At 37.5% G+C, this 21,769-nt stretch overlaps 1 protein-coding gene across 1 annotated transcript in view; it reads left to right on the top strand.

Moving 5' to 3' along the window:
• Positions 1–21,414, top strand: part of LOC145726390 (kelch-like protein 17) — a 45,165-nt gene extending 23,751 nt beyond the window's left edge. Inside the window, exons 7-12 of the mRNA XM_081975435.1 lie at positions 18,581–18,660; positions 19,944–20,120; positions 20,181–20,226; positions 20,282–20,385; positions 20,450–20,543; positions 20,614–21,414. Coding sequence (XP_081831561.1) covers positions 18,581–18,660; positions 19,944–20,120; positions 20,181–20,226; positions 20,282–20,385; positions 20,450–20,543; positions 20,614–20,827 — 715 coding nt within the window. The 3' untranslated portion in view covers positions 20,828–21,414. The remainder of the gene's footprint in view (positions 1–18,580; positions 18,661–19,943; positions 20,121–20,180; positions 20,227–20,281; positions 20,386–20,449; positions 20,544–20,613) is intronic.
• The last annotated feature ends 355 nt before the right edge of the window (positions 21,415–21,769 follow it).

The following is a 21,769-nucleotide window of genomic DNA, read 5'->3' as shown; positions in this document are numbered from 1 at the left end:
AACAGCTATAATCAAGGTTATAACCTCCAAAGTTGTACAATGTCTGACAACGAAGAAACAGTTGTCCCTACAGTGACCCAAATTGTTATGACACCAGAGATGCTCCAGAATTTGATTCATGGAATACACATTAGCCAACCAAGACAAAATGTTGCCACTTCAAGTAAGGGTAACTTCTCTCAATGTTCTTCAAAATTCTATGGTCGCCCTGATGAGAATATTGAGGCATTTATAGACAGTATCTCAGTGTATAAAGAGTGCTTGGAGATAACAGATGAAAATGCGTTGAAAGGACTGTCAATGTTACTCCATAATGATGCTGCTGTATGGTGGCAGGGTGTAAAAAGCAATATAGTCAATTTTGATGATGCTATTGAAAGTTTAAGGCATGCCTATGGCTATGCAAAGCCAGCATATCAGATATACAGGGAGCTTTTTGCCAATGAACAGAAAATGTCTGAGCCCACAGATATTTTCCTAAGTAGAGCTCGAGCACTTTTATCAAGGCTACCAAATACACACCCTATACCTGAACAAGCACAATTGGACATGGTTTTTGGCCTTCTACGACCTCAAATTAGAGAGCGACTGAATCGAGAGTCATATAGTTCTTTTCGCGAGCTAATTGAAGCTGCTCGAAAGGTTGAGCAGACTTTAGAAGAGAAAAAATCTCACTCGAAACCAAATCAAAACAATGAGGCACGACATGATCTTAACAACCTCAAAGTTAAGACACAGTGCCAGTTCTGTAAGAATTATGGTCACACTAAAACTGAGTGCAGAAAACTTACCAGGTTGACTGAAACTACCAAGTCAGTTACACCTCAAGTGCCCTCTCATAATCTTCCTGAGATTAAACCTCAACTGGTTTGCTATGGTTGTGGTAAAGTAGGCTTTGTCAGGAGTAATTGTCCTGCTTGTAGAACTACTTCTACAGCTGCCCATGCTCTAGAAACTGAGTATTTGTGCCAATCTTTTGATACTAATGCACAGAAAAGATCCATGATAGAAATGGAAGTGTATGGTTTGACTGGATTCCCAATGGTTGACACAGGAGCTAAGACTAATATTGCCAGCTCTTCTTTAAGAGAGATATTTCTCAATAATCACTTACCATACGAAAAGAGGCTACTTTCTATGACTTTGGCAGATGGAGTAGAACGCTTAGTTGAAGCCTATATTTTCCCTTCTGTCACTGTAACTGTAGGTAAACGCCAGATAAGCACCAGCTTTACCTCTGTTTTAAACCAAGAAAAGACTCGAACCCTACTTGGTATTGAGTTTATCAAAAAAGCAGGAATAAAACTGGACCCTGCAAACAATAAGTGGACCTTCAATGACCAGGATGATAAATACTTCGACCTAATCCCCGAGCAGAACTTAAAACTGGTTCACCAAACAGAGGAGTGTAGCAGTATAACTACAACTGACCAACTTGTTAGCACCCAAGTATGCTCCATGGAACTACGATCAGAAGAAGGCCAGAGCTTAACTAATGAGCAGAGAGAGCAGCTAAACATCCTTCTAAATAAAAATGCTGATCTATTCAATCCCAGTAATGCGACAACACCATTTGCTGAACATGTAATCAAGGTCACTGATGACACGCCCATTTCTGTTCCCCCGTACCGAATGTCGGATCCAAAAAAGCTTATTTTGAAAAGAGAATTGGACAAATTACTGGAGTTAAACCAAATTGAAGAGTGTGAATCAGCTTACTGTTCACCAGTCGTCCTTGTTCCCAAGAAAAACGGCGAAACAAGGCTCTGCGTTGATTATCAACGCCTCAACGCTGTGACAGAACCGGACAGATACCCCTTGCCGAGGCTTGATGACCTGTTACATATGGCTAAACGCACTCCGTTTATGACAACACTTGACTTGAAAAGTGGTTACCACCAAATAGGAATCAAACCCAGTCCTGAGAAAGTGACAGCTATACTGGAAATGAAGCCTCCCACCAATGTCAAACAATTATTGACATTTCTCCAAACTTGCTCCTGGTTTCGCAGATTCATAAGTAATTTTGCCGAAATTGCCAGACCCTTAACGGACCTAACTAAAAAGAAAGCTCAATGGAAATGGGAAAACGCCCAAGAGAAAGCATTCGACACATTAAAAAGGCTGCTGACGGAACCGCCAATCCTCAGACAAGCCGACCCAAGCATGTCATATGTGTTACGAACAGATGCCAGCGCGTATGCCATTGGGGCGGTACTCCTCCAGGGGGAGGGAGCGGATGAAAGACCCGTGGAATACGCGAGCAGACTCCTGAACGCAGCGGAACGAAACTATGCAACAACGGAAAGAGAGGCGTTGGCCGTGGTGTGGGCAGTTGACAGATTCCGAGGATATCTAGAGTCATCAACAGTAGTCGTCAAGAGCGACCATCAGCCGCTTAGATGGTTACTCTCCCTAAAATCACCAAATGGACGATTAGCCCGTTGGGCTCTAACTCTTCAGAGTTACGATTTAAGAATAGAGTATATCCCAGGACGCTCTAACGTGGTAGCAGATACTCTTTCTCGACCGCCACTAGTAAATGCCGAAATTGGATTGGTGACAGTGGATTTGCCTACTGAGGCCGCTTCTGAAATGCGGAGACAACAGTTAGCTGACCCAGAAGTGAGGAAAATTATCGATTGCTTCGAGAGTAAATTACCAGACCAGACTGACTACAAGCGGTGGACAGAACGAGGTTTTCACATGATAAATGGAATTTTATACAGATTTGCACCTGATCAGGATCAAGAAGAACCTCAACTGATTGTGCCACACGCTGAAATAGCCAAAATCCTTAAGGAATATCATGATGACTGTACTGCTGGACATGGTGGAGTGGAACGGACAATTCTACGCATACTAAGGCGGTATTATTGGCCTGGATTAAGAAGAGATGTGACCAAATATGTGGCAAACTGTGACAAATGCCAAAAATTTAAGGCCAGCAACTCAAAGCGGAGTGGGCTACTGCAAACTCCGGCTCAGGCTCAGAGGTTTGAAGTATTGGCCATGGATCTGTTTGGACCTCTACCCGAAACAAATGAAGGTTATCGCTGGATCTTCATAATTGAAGACCAAGCCAGCCGTTGGCTAGAAATCTTCCCATTAAAGAACGCCACCGCAGAGAGTTGTGCCAAGACTTTAATAGAGGAAGTTATACTCCGCTTTGGAGTGCCCCGTCGGATAATAAGCGACAATGGAACACAATTCGTCACATCAATAATGCAACATACAGCGCATTGTTTGGGGTTTGAACAGAATTTGATACCCGTATATCATCCAGAGGCAAACCCGGTGGAAAGACGCAACCGAGACCTCAAGACTATGCTAGCCATTTACGTCCACGACGATCATACAAATTGGAGTGCTGTGCTGCCAGCGATTAGGTTTGCAATGAATACTGCGGTATGCCAAGCCACGAATTATACACCTTCATTTTTGACATTTGGTCGGGAACTACGCACCCCAGACGACGTACAACGGGATATGAGAGACATAGTAAACTCCGACAACTACAACCCACAAATCACTCCTTATTTGACCCAATTAAGCAAAGTTCTTCGAGAGGCCCGAGAGCACCATGAACAAATGCAGGACAGAAACAAAAAGTATGTTGACGAGAAACGAAAATATGACGAACTCAAAATTGGTGACAAGGTGCTTGTCAATACCCATGTTCTCAGCAACACGAAGAACCAATTCACGTCAAAATTCGCCCCTCGAAGAGACGGACCCTATCTCGTGGTAAGAAAGGACAGCCCAACTACCTATGGAATCGCAAGTGTAACCGAACCAAGCACTATACTGGGCAAATACCATATATCCAGTCTGAACCGGTATCAAGTGGATGAGTTAAGCGCTGAGCCTGAAGTACAGCCAATAAGGCCTATACGAGGAAGGGGACGTCCCAAAATCCAAACCTTGGAAGATAACATAGCCCACGAGGACGAAAACAATATTACAGAGTGCGATGAAGACCCAAAACTACCCACTGAGGAAATAGATCGTAGAATAAACCAGGGGGAGACCAAACCGCACGAGAAGGAAGAACTGCCGAAGAGATCTGAAGAAAAGGGGCGCCCAGTACGACTTCGTAGGCCCCCTACCCGATGTACTTGCTGCCAATAAAATTTTAATCGAAATCCTCACGAGGACGTTCGAGGATTTCGAAGGGGGAGTCTGTAACAAAACTTAATACGGACCTGCCTTTTAAATATCTGCAACACTAAAGTACAACCCTGTACTGACCGACACCCGACAGCGCCCGCCGGCCGGCAAACGAATTAATATAAGTTTTTTAGTAAGGTTAAGTGTGACTAGCATGTGAGTTAAGCTTGGGAGAATAAAGTTTTCCAATTTTAAAAGTGATTTACTCATTTTTACTACTTAAAACTCTTCTTCCCTGGTAGCACGGGATTTACAGAAAATTCCCGTCTACATATATATATGTAAGAATCGAGGGAAGAATAAAAACAAATTTCCCCGTACTAAACCAATTTAATGATTCTTATTCCAATATACCACTCTCTCTGGTGGTGAATATCAGAATGCCCTCCACTTTTCTGCCATCCCTTAACTAAACATCCTAAGAGCACCCGTCTCACAAGTATCATATTACATACCCCTATCTCTTATCTGTTACAATAATAATGCTAAGGACACTTAAAATAACTTAGCCTAGCAAATTCCCAAAGACGTCCTTTTACACCAATAAATATGTCGCCATCCAAGAGTGGTTGATAAAAGACGCCCTCAAGTACCACGAGCCCGTGTGAAGTTCTCACGGTAGGCTCGCCATCTTGATATGATTGCTAACACGGCCAACCTGACACGTAATTCGCTCTCGAATTACCAAGTCCTGTAACAACAGAAAAACCAGCAGGATCGTACGACAATTATTTAATCGATACAAGGGATGCCTGGTGCAATGAATGTGACAGAACAAGTTAATTCACCAAATAATAACAAATTAAAAAAACGACAATTAATTCGAATAAATGTAAAGCGTTCTGCTTACAAGACAATAAAAACGTACCAAGTGCAAAGCGTTATGCTTTCAACACATTAAAACGGTACCAAGTGCAAAGCGTTATGCTTTCAACACAATAAAACTGTACCAAGTGCAAAGCGTTATGCTTTCAACACAATAAAACTGTACCAAGTGCAAAGCGTTATGCTTTCAACACATTAAATCGGTACCAAGTGCAAAGCGTTATGCTTTCAACACAATAAAACTGTACCAAGTGCAAAGCGTTATGCTTTCAACACATTAAATCGGTACCAAGTGCAAAGCGTTATGCTTTCAACACAATAAAACTGTACCAAGTGCAAAGCGTTATGCTTTCAACACAATAAAACTGTACCAAGTGCAAAGCGTTATGCTTTCAACACAATAAAACTGTACCAAGTGCAAAGCGTTATGCTTTCAACACATTAAATCGGTACCAAGTGCAAAGCGTTATGCTTTCAACACAATAAAACTGTACCAAGTGCAAAGCGTTATGCTTTCAACACATTAAATCGGTACCAAGTGCAAAGCGTTATGCTTTCAACACAATAAAACTGTACCAAGTGCAAAGCGTTATGCTTTCAACACATTAAATCGGTACCAAGTGCAAAGCGTTATGCTTTCAACACAATAAAACTGTACCAAGTGCAAAGCGTTATGCTTTCAACACATTAAATCGGTACCAAGTGCAAAGCGTTATGCTTACAGCACAATAAAACTGTACCAAGTGCAAAGCGTTATGCTTTCAACACATTAAATCGGTACCAAGTGCAAAGCGTTATGCTTTCAACACAATAAAACTGTACCAAGTGCAAAGCGTTATGCTTTCAACACATTAAATCGGTACCAAGTGCAAAGCGTTATGCTTTCAACACAATAAAACTGTACCAAGTGCAAAGCGTTATGCTTTCAACACAATAAAACTGTACCAAGTGCAAAGCGTTATGCTTTCAACACAATAAAACTGTACCAAGTGCAAAGCGTTATGCTTTCAACACAATAAAACTGTACAGCCGCATGCTAAAGTGCTTTCTATACATTGAATACGTTGTTCAACAACCGTTTTGTCACAATCACCCACACAGGCAACAAAAGCTCAAAAAGTTAGCGCAATTACCATCGTTGGGTAAGTTTCCCCCTAGTTAAGATTACTCTGACAGTTCGCCAGGCCACACTCTAAGCATGTCTTTAGCTACTACTCGCTTTCGATTTGATGCTAAATTTTTCAATTCGAATCTTTCATTTGGAAGGATCTGTATGATTTCAAAAGGCCCTTCGTACTTGCCGTCCAATTTCGACAAGTGGCTATTGCCCGATGGATGATAGACACAATCACCTATCGCAAATTGCTTATTGGACCTCCTTTTTTTATCAAAAAGATTTTTGGCCAACTCTGCCTGTCGCTTCATACGATCATATGCCAGATTTCTGTCATTTAATAAATTTGTCGGAAGTGGTTTTAACGGAAGCGACTCTGTTAACGACTTGATATCGGGACTATTACCTTCGACCCCAGTCAACAAATAAACGGGCGAAAACCCAGTTGATTTTTGAACGCTTGTGTTGAGTGCGGTTTGCAGTTTATGAATTTTGTTCGGCCATTCTGACTTATTTTCGATTTCTGTCCTCAGTAAATTAATGACTGTCCCGACATACCGTTCTACCTGACCGTTCCCTCGAGGGGCGCTTTTAGCAATTAAGTGTTGTTGGATACCCAATTCTAAGAGTACCCCCTTTACCATTTTATCTGTAAAATTAGTACCTCGATCACAAATTAATGTTTTGGTAATGCCGAACATGCTGAGATGTGATTTCAATGCTTCACAGGTCTCAGGTCCAGACAACCCTTTTAGTGGCACCAAAAATAAAAACTTCGTAAACGCATCAACCAGAAGCAATAAATATTTAAAACCCTCCGTTGATTGCGGAAATGGTCCTACGCAGTCCGCGTGTACCGTGTGAAAAGGTATCGGTTTCTTATCAATAGGGTGAAGCTGAGCCTGTCTGGGACCGGTGTGACATTTATTGGCAATACATTTTAAACAGTGATTACAATATTTTTTGACAAATTTTGCCATCCCTGGAAACCAAAAGTAATGATTAATTTTAGCAAAAGTTTTATCCGGTCCCATATGGCATTGCTCGTCGTGAAACAAACGCAGCAACCCTAAACGACTACCTTTTGGTACAACAGCACGATAGACAGGCGGATCCTGACCCGGATTTATTTTACGAAAAAGGATATCATTCTGACAAAAGTAATCGGTAGTAAGTTTACCCTCGTTAAGCCTATTTATGATATCTTGTGTCTCGTTATCTTTCTTTTGGACTACTTTCAACCAGTTATTAGTTGTTAAAGTTTTAATTTGTGCTACTTCGGATTCAACAGCTGGATCCAACGGGTTTCTGCTAAGATAATCGACATGTTGAATATATTTTCCCCTGCGGTATTCAATTTCAAAATCAAATGACTGTAGAAATAACCACCATCTTGCCACCCGCGGTATTAATTCTTTTTTGCTCTGAGATAATTTAAGTGAGTTACAGTCCGTAACAAGCTTGAATTTTACACCAAGCAAATATACTCGGAAATGTTTGACAGCATAATAAACAGCTAATGTTTCTAATTCATAAGAATGATATTTTGATTCATCGTTGGTGGTGCGTTTAGAAAAATAAGCAATCACGCCCAGTTCATTGTTGGCTTGTCTTTGAAAAAGAATAGCGCCAAACCCAATTGAACTAGCATCCGTGTGAAGTTCGGTCTCTAAGACAGGGTCAAAAATTGTCAGAAATGGTCTTTTACTAAGAAACGCGCATACGTACGCTTTTGCAATTTTTTGATCGTTTCCCCACACAAACTGTTCGTTATTTTTTGTAAGCTTTGTAATGCAAGCTGTACGGGCAGCCATCTCAGGTATAAATTTCCGAAAGTAATTTGCCAAGCCCATAAACTGCCTTACTTGTTTCACGTTACAAGGATTTGGTGATTTTAGTAATGCCTCTACCTTGTTTTTCCCCGGTCTAATACCGCGTTCGGAAATTTCCTGACCTAAATATTCTATTTGTTTTTCAAAAAAGTGACATTTGGCAATATTTAGAGAAAATCCCGCGGTTGTGAGACAACTTAATACTCTATTTAATTTATCTAAACCTTCTGTTATTGACAAAGATGGAATTAAAATGTCGTCTAAATAGACCATAGCATCCCTATCTTTTAAATCCCCTAAAGCTTTGCAAATTGCCCGCTGGAAAACGGCCGGTGCATTTGAAAGACCAAAAGGCATTCGCAGATATTCGTAATGCCCATCGGGTGTAACAAACGCAGTTTTTTCTATGGAGGAGTGAGCTATCGGAATCTGATGAAACCCCGACGCCATGTCTAGAGTAGTAAAATATTTATGCTTCCCTAAGCGGTCCAGCTGATCATCAATCCTAGGCAACGGAAAACGGTCTTTAATAGTAATTTTATTAAGTGCGCGAAAATCGCAACACATTCGCGTGCTACCATCCTTCTTATGGACCAGAACTATAGGACTAGCATAAGGAGAAGTACTTTCACGAATAATTTTGTTTTCCAGTAGGTCCTTGATAATCAACTTGACTTTTTCGCGTTCCGAATGAGCCATTCGATAGGGTCGGTGATTAATTATTTTATCTTCTTTCAATTTTATTTCCAGTTCTGCAGTTGTTATTGGTGAAACGAAGGTACCAGTCGTTATGTTTTGTTCGTACCCTTTAAGGAGACGCAATAAATCACTTAGCTCTTGACCTTTTAAGGGTGTGTTTACAGTGTCCGGTGATACAGAAATGAAATTTACTGCTTTAGACATTGGCAACAGGTCATTTTCTAGGAACACACGCGTTCCACTATTGTCAGCATGGATTTGAATCCCGTTGTGTTTTAGTAAATCGCGTCCCAAGATACAATCCGGTTTTATAACCGATTTGTCCACAACAAAAAATTCAATTTCAAAAGCGGTACCGTCTTTCTCGACATTTAAAGTCGTTTTATTGTTTGCGAATACCGTGGTCCCTCCAATACCATTTAAAGTTAGAAAGGCGGCTTCTAAATGACAGTCTAGTTGTTTGACAATGGTTTCGGTAATCAAACTACATTCGGCTCCCGTGTCAATTAAGCAATTTACTGAGACATCTTGAATTTTGAACGTAGTACAAAAATCACTGTCTAGTTCAATTGAAAAACAATTTACCTGTCGCGAAGTGGAAGGGCGGTCTCGCTTTAATTGGTAACAGTCATTAATTTGATGTCCGAGTTTACGGCAGTAAGTACAAGAAGGCCTGTTTTGACTTTTATCAAAATTACGATTACTCAAATCATTAGAATAACCGATCTTTTGTCGTTTCGTACAATGGCGACTAATATGCCCAGGTTCGTTACACTTATAGCAAAGGTTCTGCCTGAATTTAGATTCAATTTTAGAATTAAATGGGTAGCTTCGTTTGAGTTTACTGACATCGTTTAGCTTTGGTTTTTTGTAATTTCCCAAAAGAGATATGAGTTCCCCAATACTGTCAAATTTACTATTAAAAGCGGCAGTTTTTACTTGGACGTCAGTAATATCCCCGATAACAATTTCACGAATGTGCTCATCAGACATGTCAAACGGTAAAGCTTTAATTAATGACATTTTTTTTCTGGCATACTCACAGTAAGAGTCCGCTTGGTCGCTGTTGTAGAAGCTAGCTTTTCGCAATTTGTCATTCAAGTTCCGTTTTGCTGGATATATGCTGCATAACTCCTCTTTGAAAACGGTCCAGGACTTGTTGGGGGGCTGCCAATTCGCAAACCAATCAGCTGCGTCACCTTTCAATCCGGAAGCACTTCTCACCACTAATTCGTATTCCGACCAACCGAAAATATTCCCGAGTTTATCCATTTCGATGCACCACGTATTCACATCACAATCATCCGAATGGGGATCAAAATTAGGAACTGACACAGGCGTGGACACGACACTTTTATTGTTTTGCTCTTGAAGAGATTTCACCGAATTGGCAAACAATTGCACAAATTCCTCCATGGTTTAAAGCACAGTATCACTTAATGTAGTTAGCTGGAGGGTGTAGTTGTTCTATCCCACTTCTGATGTAAGAATCGAGGGAAGAATAAAAACAAATTTCCCCGTACTAAACCAATTTAATGATTCTTATTCCAATATACCACTCTCTCTGGTGGTGAATATCAGAATGCCCTCCACTTTTCTGCCATCCCTTAACTAAACATCCTAAGAGCACCCGTCTCACAAGTATCATATTACATACCCCTATCTCTTATCTGTTACAATAATAATGCTAAGGACACTTAAAATAACTTAGCCTAGCAAATTCCCAAAGACGTCCTTTTACACCAATAAATATGTCGCCATCCAAGAGTGGTTGATAAAAGACGCCCTCAAGTACCACGAGCCCGTGTGAAGTTCTCACGGTAGGCTCGCCATCTTGATATGATTGCTAACATATATATATTTATATTTATCATAACCTATATCGGTCTGCAACGGTTTTCAAGATATTGACGTTTGAAAAATAATATTTTTAGGTTTTGGAAAAATTGGGTGTCAAAGCTCCTAATAAAGCAAAACAAAATGAAAAGGATATAAACAACTTTTGACAAATTCAAATATTTTTAGACAAGTCTATTTATTCAAATATTGATATTACGGTTGAAGTTTTTAATTTATAGCTGTGATTTATACTCTTAGCTAATTCGTGCGCGGTGTTTTTATAGTGTTTTCTCTCGTTTGTGCAATTTTTGTACAATAGGTTTTTTTAGTTTCCTTTTTTAGCTTTTGGCTGGGTTTTACAAAGAATTTTGTCACTATGGGCAAGACGGGATGTGCCATAAAGGGTGCAGCCCTTCAAAACATTCCCGACGATTTCGTTTTCCTAACCCGGAAAAAGACAGTGTTACCTTTTCACTGTGGAAACAATTTTTAGGATGATTTATTTTACTTCTTATAGTTAATAATAATTTATAGCAGGTAAGATCTCAAGTAAAGTTTATTTTTATTCATTACAATGTTAAGGTAGTAAGAGGATTACTATAAGAGGTTTTCAAGGAGGCAAAATAGGTTTAATGATTTGTAGAACTCAATATAGCTTCTTAGTTTATGACGATTATTTTGGTAAGTTTAGTGGAAAACTAATGTATTCTTTTGTATAGTGTAAGTGTTTAAGTGCGTTTAAACAGCACTATGACTTCAAAGTTAATAAATGTATTATGTATCTGTTTTATAACCCTAGTTTTGCACTATACCTAGGTACTACTAATAGTAGTAGTTAATAGAAATAATGTAAAAAGTATGTGTATGTATGTTTTATGTATAAAGTATAGCTTTATGATCTATTCTTAACTATATAGTCTTAAAGTCTTGGGTTTAGTAAGTTGGTGCAAAAACTTACTAACCAAAAGCTTATTATTTTTGTAGAGTATGTGTTTTGTATGTTCATTTCCTTAAAATATATATAATATATTTTTTCTAATTTTGGCATATAAAGTGACACTTTTCAAAACTGATTAGAGTGACAAAACGTTTTACTTTTCGTAACTAGTTACGAAAAGTATCACTTTATGTAACTAGTTATGAAAAGTTAATTTCATCACTCCCTGTTTTTATGCATTTCCGTAGAAACATATGGGCGACATCCATCATAACATGTCGTTGTCACAGTTGATACAAGGTGCTATGAAAGTGAATATTTGTGTTAAATCACTTTAAAAGATGGTTTTTACCGCTTTTTGGTCAAAATTAGAAAAAATTATGTATGCAACACGTTTCGAAAATGTCTTATTGTGTAACTCATTCAAATTGTAGGACCTCGCTGCGCTCGCCCTACAAACATTTATTCGTTACACAAAATCGATCTTTTCGTAACTGGTTACATAAATAGCTATTGTATGCACTGGACTTTGTTTTATTTACCTGTTTCTTAAACCAAAACCATGAAATAAGGATTTAATTTAATTCAAAAAGCCCGCCAATACCAGTTTATGGAAGTATACCAACAGATGGCGCTTTTAAAAATCTGTCAGGACAGACGTGAAAATGACATCTGACGACCATCAAATGTGAACATGTGGCGACCCCTGTGACTCGAAAGAATTCATACATACTGTTCTCGCGGACTGAGTTTACCCGTGCGTCATCTCCATATGATTTAGAAGTAGACATGCATTATTGACTTAACTGTAAGTACTTTCATAATATTATTATTAATATTTTTATTTTTTTATGTGGCTGTCACGATCTAACCAAAATTGGAACAATTACTAACCTGTTTTGAAAAAAAACTGGGAGTGGTTATTATGGTTTTTATTTAGCCATTTAGTTTTTCCTAAATTTGGAATTACTTACTATTACAGTATTTTTTTTAGAAAATGCCTGGAAAAATTCTCCACAGACAAGCCCAGCAGTTAATTCTTAACCTTTCTGAATATTTTGAATTGGAAAAAACCGATGGAGGACCTTTAGAAGCTTTATCATCTGTTCGGGAAAAAAATAAGAAATTTTAAGACCTTACATATTCTTACTGATGTATTTTTTTTGATACTAGAAGGTTACAGCTGCTTTGAAAATTTCCCGCAAAACTGTTTATTCGATTCGGAAAAAGCAAGCAAGTAATCTTATGATTTCCTCACCTAGAAAACGTAAATCGAGATGTTATCGACGGGCCAAGACCACTGATTTATCTGAAAGCATTAAAATGGATGTTCGAAATACATTATATGATATGTACAGCGATAGTATGTTAATAATAGTAAAATACCAGGTGTCCAAGAGCACCCTGGACATAGGAGATTAACATGGGAAAATAGTTTTGATTTTTTTGCGCCTGTACGGTTCATTTAATGGAAAAACGCTTTAGATAAAACTTGTAGTGCACATTTTCGGCTATCTACTTATAATTTTTTCAATACCGTAGATTTGACCATTAAGACGAAAAACGGATCTAAAATTCGGAAATTTTAAATCTCCCGCCAAGCGGTCCTTAAGGAAAGTTTATATCCGGTCGTGCTACCAACCTTTAAAAATCATAACAAATCGTTGTCAGTCATTCTGTAATCAAAACATTCAAAACAAGTTTATTTAGTAATAATTTTGAGTTACTACCCACATACTGCGAAGAAAATACAAATAAATCGTGATAAAAACACTTTATCAGGAGCCACAGTCCAAAAATCTGGTAAGTTGCGTTCATAACCTCATTCAATGTTTCTACTAAACTTATTTACTTTGTAGCAAAATTCTTTAAGAAAACACTGGTTTTGCTTGCAAATATTTAATGAGGATGACCGAATCACCTATCTCAAGCCTCTTCATAACACTACCAAACGATTTAAAGTGATAAAAACAATGGACTAGGAAGGCCTGCAGATGTTTGAAGATAAGTTGCTTTACTATACAGGGACCACAAAAGAGGGTAAATACTTCCCTCAAAAGTGGTGCAATTTAGTGACCTATGTGACTGATAGTTTTATTGTATCCTTCTGTTTTGTAGTGTTATCAACACACCATAGTGTTTAAGTGGTTTTACATTGTATGACGTTAATAAAACGGCATTTTTTATAACTGATTGTCAATGTTTTTTCCCATCTCTACAGGGTAAGGTAAGTACTGATATTTAATTAGCTCCATTAGTTAACTTGAACATCATTCACCTAGAAGGATACTTGTAAAATGTCTACTAACCAAAAATAGTTTATTTGCAAGTAATGTGTAACTCAAGTTCACATTTGATTAGTAAAGGTATGTCAGAAGCAAATTGTTTCCCTTTAGAGACTTTCAATCACTACATTTCACCTACCTTTGCTAATTTGGAACTCCACTATCATCCAAACAAACATTAGGTTAGTAAGACAAAGTTGTTTTTAGCTTAGCTTGTATGGTGAAAGGTTCACCCACTCACACTCAATATGTGGAACAATCACTGTTTATGTGGTAAGACCAGTTTTCTTTGCCACCTATTGAACCTAAGCTTTTCACTTGAAGAAAATGTATACTGTACCTTGAACTGTGAATAAATAATTAATACAAACGTTCAGTGTACAAAGTTTTATTTGGAACAATTGAGTGTGTGGAAAAAAGAACACAATTATAATGTTAATACCTAAACCTAGAATAGAACAGCTCATGTAGATAGCTCAATTGAAAAGTTGGGTTTTCGACAATACCTACCCATATACAAAAAGTTTTGTCACCTGACTGATAATTTGACTGTGTAAGTCCATATTCTCTTCTTAGAAGGGGTTTCTCAGAGGTTTTATAGCCAGTTTAAGATTATTCACATTTCACAGGCACATCAAATTTTGAGATTTAAGTCAGATATCAACACTGAATCATTTTAAGTTTTAGTTGCAACACTGGTGAAGACCCTCGCTGATGATAGTCCATGAAGTTAAGCACATTGAAACTAAATCACACCACTTTTGAAGGAAGTATTTGGCCCCTTTGTTGTTGTCCCTGTACAGTAGGAATCTTATCTTCAAAGATCTTCATTGTCCACTGTTTTCATCACTTTAAATCGTTTGGTAGTGTTATGAAGGCTTGAGATAGGTGATTCGGTCATCCTCATTAAATATTTGCAAGCAAAACCAGTGGTTTCTTTAAGAATTTTGCTACAAAGTAAATAAGTTTAGTAGAGACATTGAATGAGGTTATGAATGCAACTTACCAGATTTATGGGCTGTGGCTACTGATAAAGTGTTTTTATCACGATTTATTTGTATTTTCTTCGCAGTATGTGGGTAGTAACTCAAAATTATTACTAAATAAACTTGTTTTGAATGTTTTGATTACAGAATGACTTGACAACGATTTGTTATGATTTTGAAAGGTTGGTAGCACGACCGGATATAAACTTTCCTTAACGACCGCTTGGCGGGAGATTTAAAATTTCCGAATTTTAGATCCGTTTTTCGTCTTAATGGTCAAATCTACGGTATTGAAAAAATTACAAGTTGATAGCCGAAAATGTGCACTACAACTTTCATCTAAAGCGTTTTTCCATTAAATGAACCGTACAGGCGCAAAAAAATCAAAACCGTTTTCCCATGTTAATCTCCTATGTCCAGGGTGCTCTTGGACACCTGGTATTTCACTTCAGAAATCAAAGTATTAGTTCTGTAGAATAGTGTCAGTTAAGTTATACCTAGAAATACTGTTTTATAATTGATAGGTAACTGTCAGTTTGCTATTATTTATTATTATTTAATGGGTGAACTAAATCTCCTGGCCTAATGAAAAGGACCAAATTTATTAAAAAGTCTCATCACGCCAACCAAACGGAATACTTTTAAATTATTCTTTCTTCTACTTTACTTTTAAGCACAATTGTTACATTTACTTCTATGTTATAAAGAGGGTGTCCCGAAATTACACCGACAACGTTCTAGGGCAGTTTCAACAAGAAATTTTTGCGAAAAGTAGTAGTCCATTTGTGGAGTAGTGAGTGTAAGTGAAAGCAAAACTCAGAGTCGATCTCCACAAATATGTACCTATGTTAGCAATCATATGAACTTCACACGGGCTCGTGGTATTTGAGGGCGTCTTGTATCAACCACTCTTGGATGGCGACATACTTATTGGTGTAAAAGGACGTCTTTGGGAATTTGCTAGGCTAAGTTATTTTAAGTGCCCTGAGAATTATTATTGTAACAGATAAGAGATAGGCGTATGTAATAAGATACTTGTGAGACGGGTGCTCTTAGGGTGTTTAGTTAAGGGATTTAAGAAAAGTGGAGGGCATTCTGATATTCACCAGCAGAGAGAGTGGTATATTGGAATAAGAATTATTAAATTGGTTTAGTACGGGGAAATTTGTTTTTATTCTTCCCTCAATTCTTACATACAGGGTGAGTCTGGGAAGCGACACCCCCTTGTTATTTTTTAAACAAGAAATAATTTTAAAAATGGCTTTATATAAAAATTTTAAGGGTGCATATGTACTATGTATTTTGCAACCACAATCTATTATACAGGGTGACTCATAATTAAGATACAAAGTAAAACAATATTTTTTTAAATGGAACCCTGTATATTTTATTATACCAGGTGTCCAAGAGCACCCTGGACATAGGAGATTAACATGGGAAAACGGTTTTGATTTTTTTGCGCCTGTACGGTTGATTTGATTGAAAAATCGTATTAATGAAAGTTGTAGTACCTATCACGGACTAGTTTTCTGTATTTTTTTCAGATGTGTAACTTGAGCTCTTTCGTCGTAAAACACGAACCAAAATGCGAAAATTTTAACTTTTTACCTGCACTGTATAAGCGGTTGTCGAGCAACCGTACCAGCAACAATGAAATGTTTACCCGTTGCCCGACAACCGCCTATCAGTGCAGGCCAAAAGTTTAAATTTTCTCATTTTTGTTCGTGTTTTACGACGAAAGGGCTCAAGTTACAGATCCGAAAAAAATACAGAAAACTAGTCCGTGATAGGTACTACAACTTTCATTAATAGGATTTTTCAATCAAATCAACCGTACAGGCGCAAAAAAATCAAAACCGTTTTCCCATGTTAATCTCCTATGTCCAGGGTGCTCTTGGACACCTGGTATATTTAAAAAGAACACAAAATTTTGTTTAACATTGATTTGTCAGATATTAATAATTGATCGGAAACTTATACTATAAAAAAAATAAAAAATATTAATTATGAAGCAGTAAAAATGACAGCAGTACTGACAGCAATGAATTAGCATTACAAATACCAGACAACAAGTACCTTCTTCTTCTTGTCATGCTATCCGTTAACGGAGGTTTGCGACTACATTCTTCATTTCATCCCTGTTCCCAGCGGTGTGAATCAGTGTCTGTATGTTGTGCATTCCCGTCCAATGTCTAATATTCCGTAGCCAAGACATCTTTTTCCTTCCTACTCAACAAGTACCAGCTAATAGAAACTATATTATTTTTATAATATTGTACCGTCGTACTCCTTAATGTCACACTTCTTGTACAACACTGTATATTGTTTACAAACAATAAACTGACACTGACACTAACCTCGTTATCTGACAACTTCGACTTCACTACAACCATCAACTCAACAACTAACTAACCAGGCCTGGTTCAGCTGCTTATATAGGCTTCCATGGTTTCTAGAAAGTTCCCAAATATTCATGAAATTGACTTTCTCTCTCACACTCATTAAGCTATAACATAAATCTCTCTCTATATAAACAACGGAGCCAGGATTTTCTAGAACACAGACAAAAGAATGTAGAACGTAAACAAAGCAACGTAACATACAGGGATAACAACAAATAACTAAAGAAATCCTAACTAATAATCAAAAGTTCGCTTCGCAACATTATGTTATGTTAATGGCGTTTGCCAAAATTGTTCAGTGGCGAGATACTGTCATAATCATTTTTCCATCGGATTTTCTATAACGAATATATTTAAATCAAAAAACAACAACTGTATATTTGATTTCTCAATTAAGAATACACTTTTAATCATCTTTGCAAAGAGAGGCTTTTATTTTAGTAATTTTACTGTACATTTTCGTTCAATTTAATCCGCTTTGCGTCGTTCGGGCAACAGCAGTCTCGTGTGGTAAAGTACATTTTTCCGCACTTGTTAGGTAATAGTACATACTCAGGTGGAAAGTGTTTGATTTCTGTCGACAAATTAGGTAGTTTGCCGAGACGAAGTCGACGTGAACTTTATCTCGAGACAGAAATTAAACTTTCTACCGTGGTTTGTATACTATTTTATTTTCAACCATTTATAAAAATCTCATCGAACTTCTAATTAATCATTCAGTTGAAATATTGATTGCTAATAGTCTCTAACAATAAGGTAGTATAGGTGCACCAGTAGTTATGACTTCAACCATAATAAACGACTGGTGATTTGTTTACAATCTTGACAACGTCATTATTGTGCTATTCCGTCTTTAATATTTTGAGCTGAAACGTTTCTTAAAGTGTTTTTAACATGGAGATTTCTAAAGACGCAGATGTTACTCATCATCACCTGATCTGCGAGCTGTTGCAGAGGTGGCGGCACAGTCTCTTAACTATAAAAAGTAAGCCCAGATATGACAAAACGCATATTGACATTCACCCGGGTGGAAAGTGACATTTATCTGGATGTAAAGTGAGTAAAAGCAGGTAATTTTTATCTTTCCACCTGGTTTACACATAAGAAATAACGTTATTACATACCTGGTTGAAAATAAAATAACTAATTATATGTCAACGTGAAGTAGTAGTCCATTTTTCTCAAAGTGGAGGTGTATGTGTAAAAGTGATGGGAAAGGCTCTATGATCAGCCGTTTTCGAGTTCGAGATATTTCATTTCCTTCAAAGAAAATTTTGGATCACTTCTACTACTTTGCAAGATTGTTCATCGACGACAGGCAACGTTCATCGTATCTTTGTTTTTTCCAGCATTTTCTCGTGGCCTCATTTATTAGACATTTATTTCCCGAAGTGCTTATGTATGTACCTACATATGTTATAGTTTCCGACAAAACAGATGCTTGTACTGCTTATTGGAACACCCTGTATTTTATTAAAATGCAATATTCAGGCATGATGGAGCGTCGCCTACAGCAACAGCTGAATGTTATAATCCATTGACAAACACTTGGACTTCGATAACTTCAATGAGTAAGTTTAGTTTTAATGGGAAATATTCATGTCAGGTATAATTCAAAACATGCAACAATTTCGAAGTCGGTTTTAAAATGCCATATTATTATGTATTCAATATGATCTGTATAAAAAAAAATAAGTCGAAAAAAGCAAAACCAGGAATATTTTTTTTTAGTTTGACATCTTTATTAGGCCCTCTAGAGGTAGTCTTTTACGAAGGTTGACTTTCTATTTCTGAAGACCGTTCGTTAAACGGTTTTTCCTACTCGGGTGCGATAAAGTCCACTTTTCCGCACCCAAATGAGTGCCGAAAAGTGCACTAGGAGTATCTTTCCACACTATTGCGGTAAAGGTACTTTTTCCCCCCCTTTAACTGCTGACAGTCTCGTGCGGGAATAGTACCACTTTCCGCACTTGTTAGGTAAATAACTATTCCAGATATAGCTGACGTCTTTTTTTGCAACTCAACTCACTCTTTCTAACTTTGTATCATTTTTAAACCAAACATATTGTATACCGTGTTCATTGATTAGATTCAGTGTGTGATTGTAGGCTCTGGTGGATATAGTTATTATTCTAACAAGTGTAGAAAGTGCATGAGACTTTCCAGGGGCTTTAGTCGAGTCAAGTGCGGGAAAGAGCCGCATTCTGTGTGGAAAAGCACTTATTTCCACTCTCACTCTCTCCTTATATATTTTAGGTTTTGCCTATACATTATGAATAAATAATACCTTCGAAACGGTGTAGGATATAGTGTTGATAACAGCCTGAGGGCATTATAAGCGGGCGTTATCATAACGCCCTGAAACCTTTTTTAATACTAACAATGGCATTTTTATACCTCCATATAATAAAACTTCATATTCCCTATCCTAGGATGGTCTTGACTTTTTAGGTAATAAACCTTCGTTAGCTTTGCTGCATTTTCTTATATATTTTCTAAAATTTTGTCCAGATTTTGCCATTTTCACTAACTGACAGAACTATCAAAGTCACATCATTCAGGTAAAATAAACACTAAACAACTTACCGGTAACGGTATACCTTAGTTTCCAATCCCAGAAATAGTAAATAATTGTTGAATTAGGTGAAACCAAAAACATTGTATGCACTACAGGCGTTAGGGAGAGTATAATGTCCGAAAAATGGCCGAAACCTTCAGGACATTATGTTCTCTCTAACGACCTTGGTACATAAATAGGTATTTAGGCATCTATTTTATTATTCTACCAAAAAATAATCCAAATATCTGCTTAAGTGATCAAAATTAACACCAAATCCATTAAAATTACTTCTAGGAACCAAACGGGCCGGTTTGGGTACTTGTTCCTTTGACGGCTTAATTTACGCTTGCGGAGGGGACGATGGTGTTTCCAGTCTCAGTTCAATGGAAAGTTTTGATCCATTGACTGGGATTTGGAACAGTTGTCCTGATATGAAGTTTCAAAAGGATGAATGCAAAATTGCAGTTCTCGGTAAACTCGTTTTCCTAACATTTCAATTTTATTAGATATTTTATAACAGAATCCTTACAGATAGTTCTCTCTATGCTATTGATGGGTTTAACAATGTGGGTGAAAGGTTTGTTTATTTTTCTAAATATTTAGTAGTGTTAATTAAAATGTGTTTAATGTAGATATGACCCTCGAGAAGGTAAATGGGATTCAGTGCCTTCAATGTCAACTTCAAGGGATAGGTGTGGAGTAGCGGCTTTAGATGGCAATTTGTACTGTACAGGAGGTAATTTTCAGTATGCATTAAGATTACCTTTACTATAGCATAGCATAATATTTAACGGACTCAGGATGGGACAGAGGTAATGTTCTACTAAGTAATGAGGAACGATTGAACCTACGGATGATGAGTTGGGAACCTGTTACGCCAATGCACACCGCAAGGTACTTACTACATGCACAACTAAATTGCACACTTATTTTAACTTAACCTAATTATATTTCTTTCTATAAGGTACGGGCATGCATTAGTATCATTGAATGGTCGGTTATTGGCTGTTGGAGGTTTTAATAACAGTGATGAGAGCTTAAATTCGGTGGAAGAGTTTGATATTAAAACCAACGAATGGACATTAGTCACAAGTATGCTTTCCGAAAAAGGTGGATTAGGAGGAGCAGTGGTGGATTTCGTCAATTTAGAGCACGTGTTGAGAAAAACTAGTACCTAGTTAATGAGAACAATGTGATATGACGGACGTTAATTATTTTAGCAGATTATTAAGCTAGTTGCTATATTACAAAACCAAAGCTTTAATTTTGCAAAAGAAAAACGAAGCAGTGTGTTCCCGTAATATCGTATTTCGGTAGGTTAATAGAGTGGCTCTAGTGGAAACAATACAATCTCTGGACTGTAGATTCAAGATGATCCGCATCGTTTTTTTTTTTTTTTTTTTTTTTTTAAACACGAACAAAAATGCGAAAATTTAAACTTTTTACCTGCACTGTATAAGCGGTTGCCGAGCAACCGTACCCGCAACAATCACCTGTTTACCCGTTGCCCGACAACCGCCTAGACGCTCTCTCCGACAAAGCTCTGTTATTGGAGAAATGAAGAAAGTGGGCCTTTGTTTATATTGAGATTTAATTGATTCTTATCGGACCACAACAAAATCCTATTATAAACCAATTCGGTTTTGGCAATAGTGCCTTTAGAGCTCGCATCTAAAATAAGGATATTTGTGTCGTCAGTATATGCCATAACAAAAACATTTCCAGCGACCCCATTAATGTCTAATAAATAAATTGTTATCAAAAACCAAGAATAGAAAAGGCCCCATTACTAATCCCTGTGGCACACCTTAAGTTAAAATTGAATATTTGCTTTTCTGGTCATTCACTGAAACGTGTTGTTTTCTATCTTGGAGGTAAGACTGAATCAAGTTGAACCGAATTGTACCTCGGAAACCGTATCTATACAATTTGGCAAGCAAAATACGATGATTTATCACATCAAAAGCACGAGAAAAATCCACGAAAAGAGCGATCAATAGCGGACATCCTGCTGTCCAAGGCGTTTGGCTTTGACTCAAGTTTTGAAATCAGCTGTCAAAAGTGACGTTTATTTATTTCTTGTTTCTATGACAACACTTGAATGTTTTTTTTCTTTATTT

This window comes from Ips typographus, linkage group LG3, assembly GCF_016097725.1.
Source record: "Ips typographus isolate SLU linkage group LG3, UJ_Ityp_2.0, whole genome shotgun sequence".
NCBI lineage: Eukaryota > Metazoa > Arthropoda > Insecta > Coleoptera > Curculionidae > Ips > Ips typographus.
Note: the sequence above shows the minus strand (reverse complement) of the source record. Positions and strands in the feature narration are given on the sequence as shown.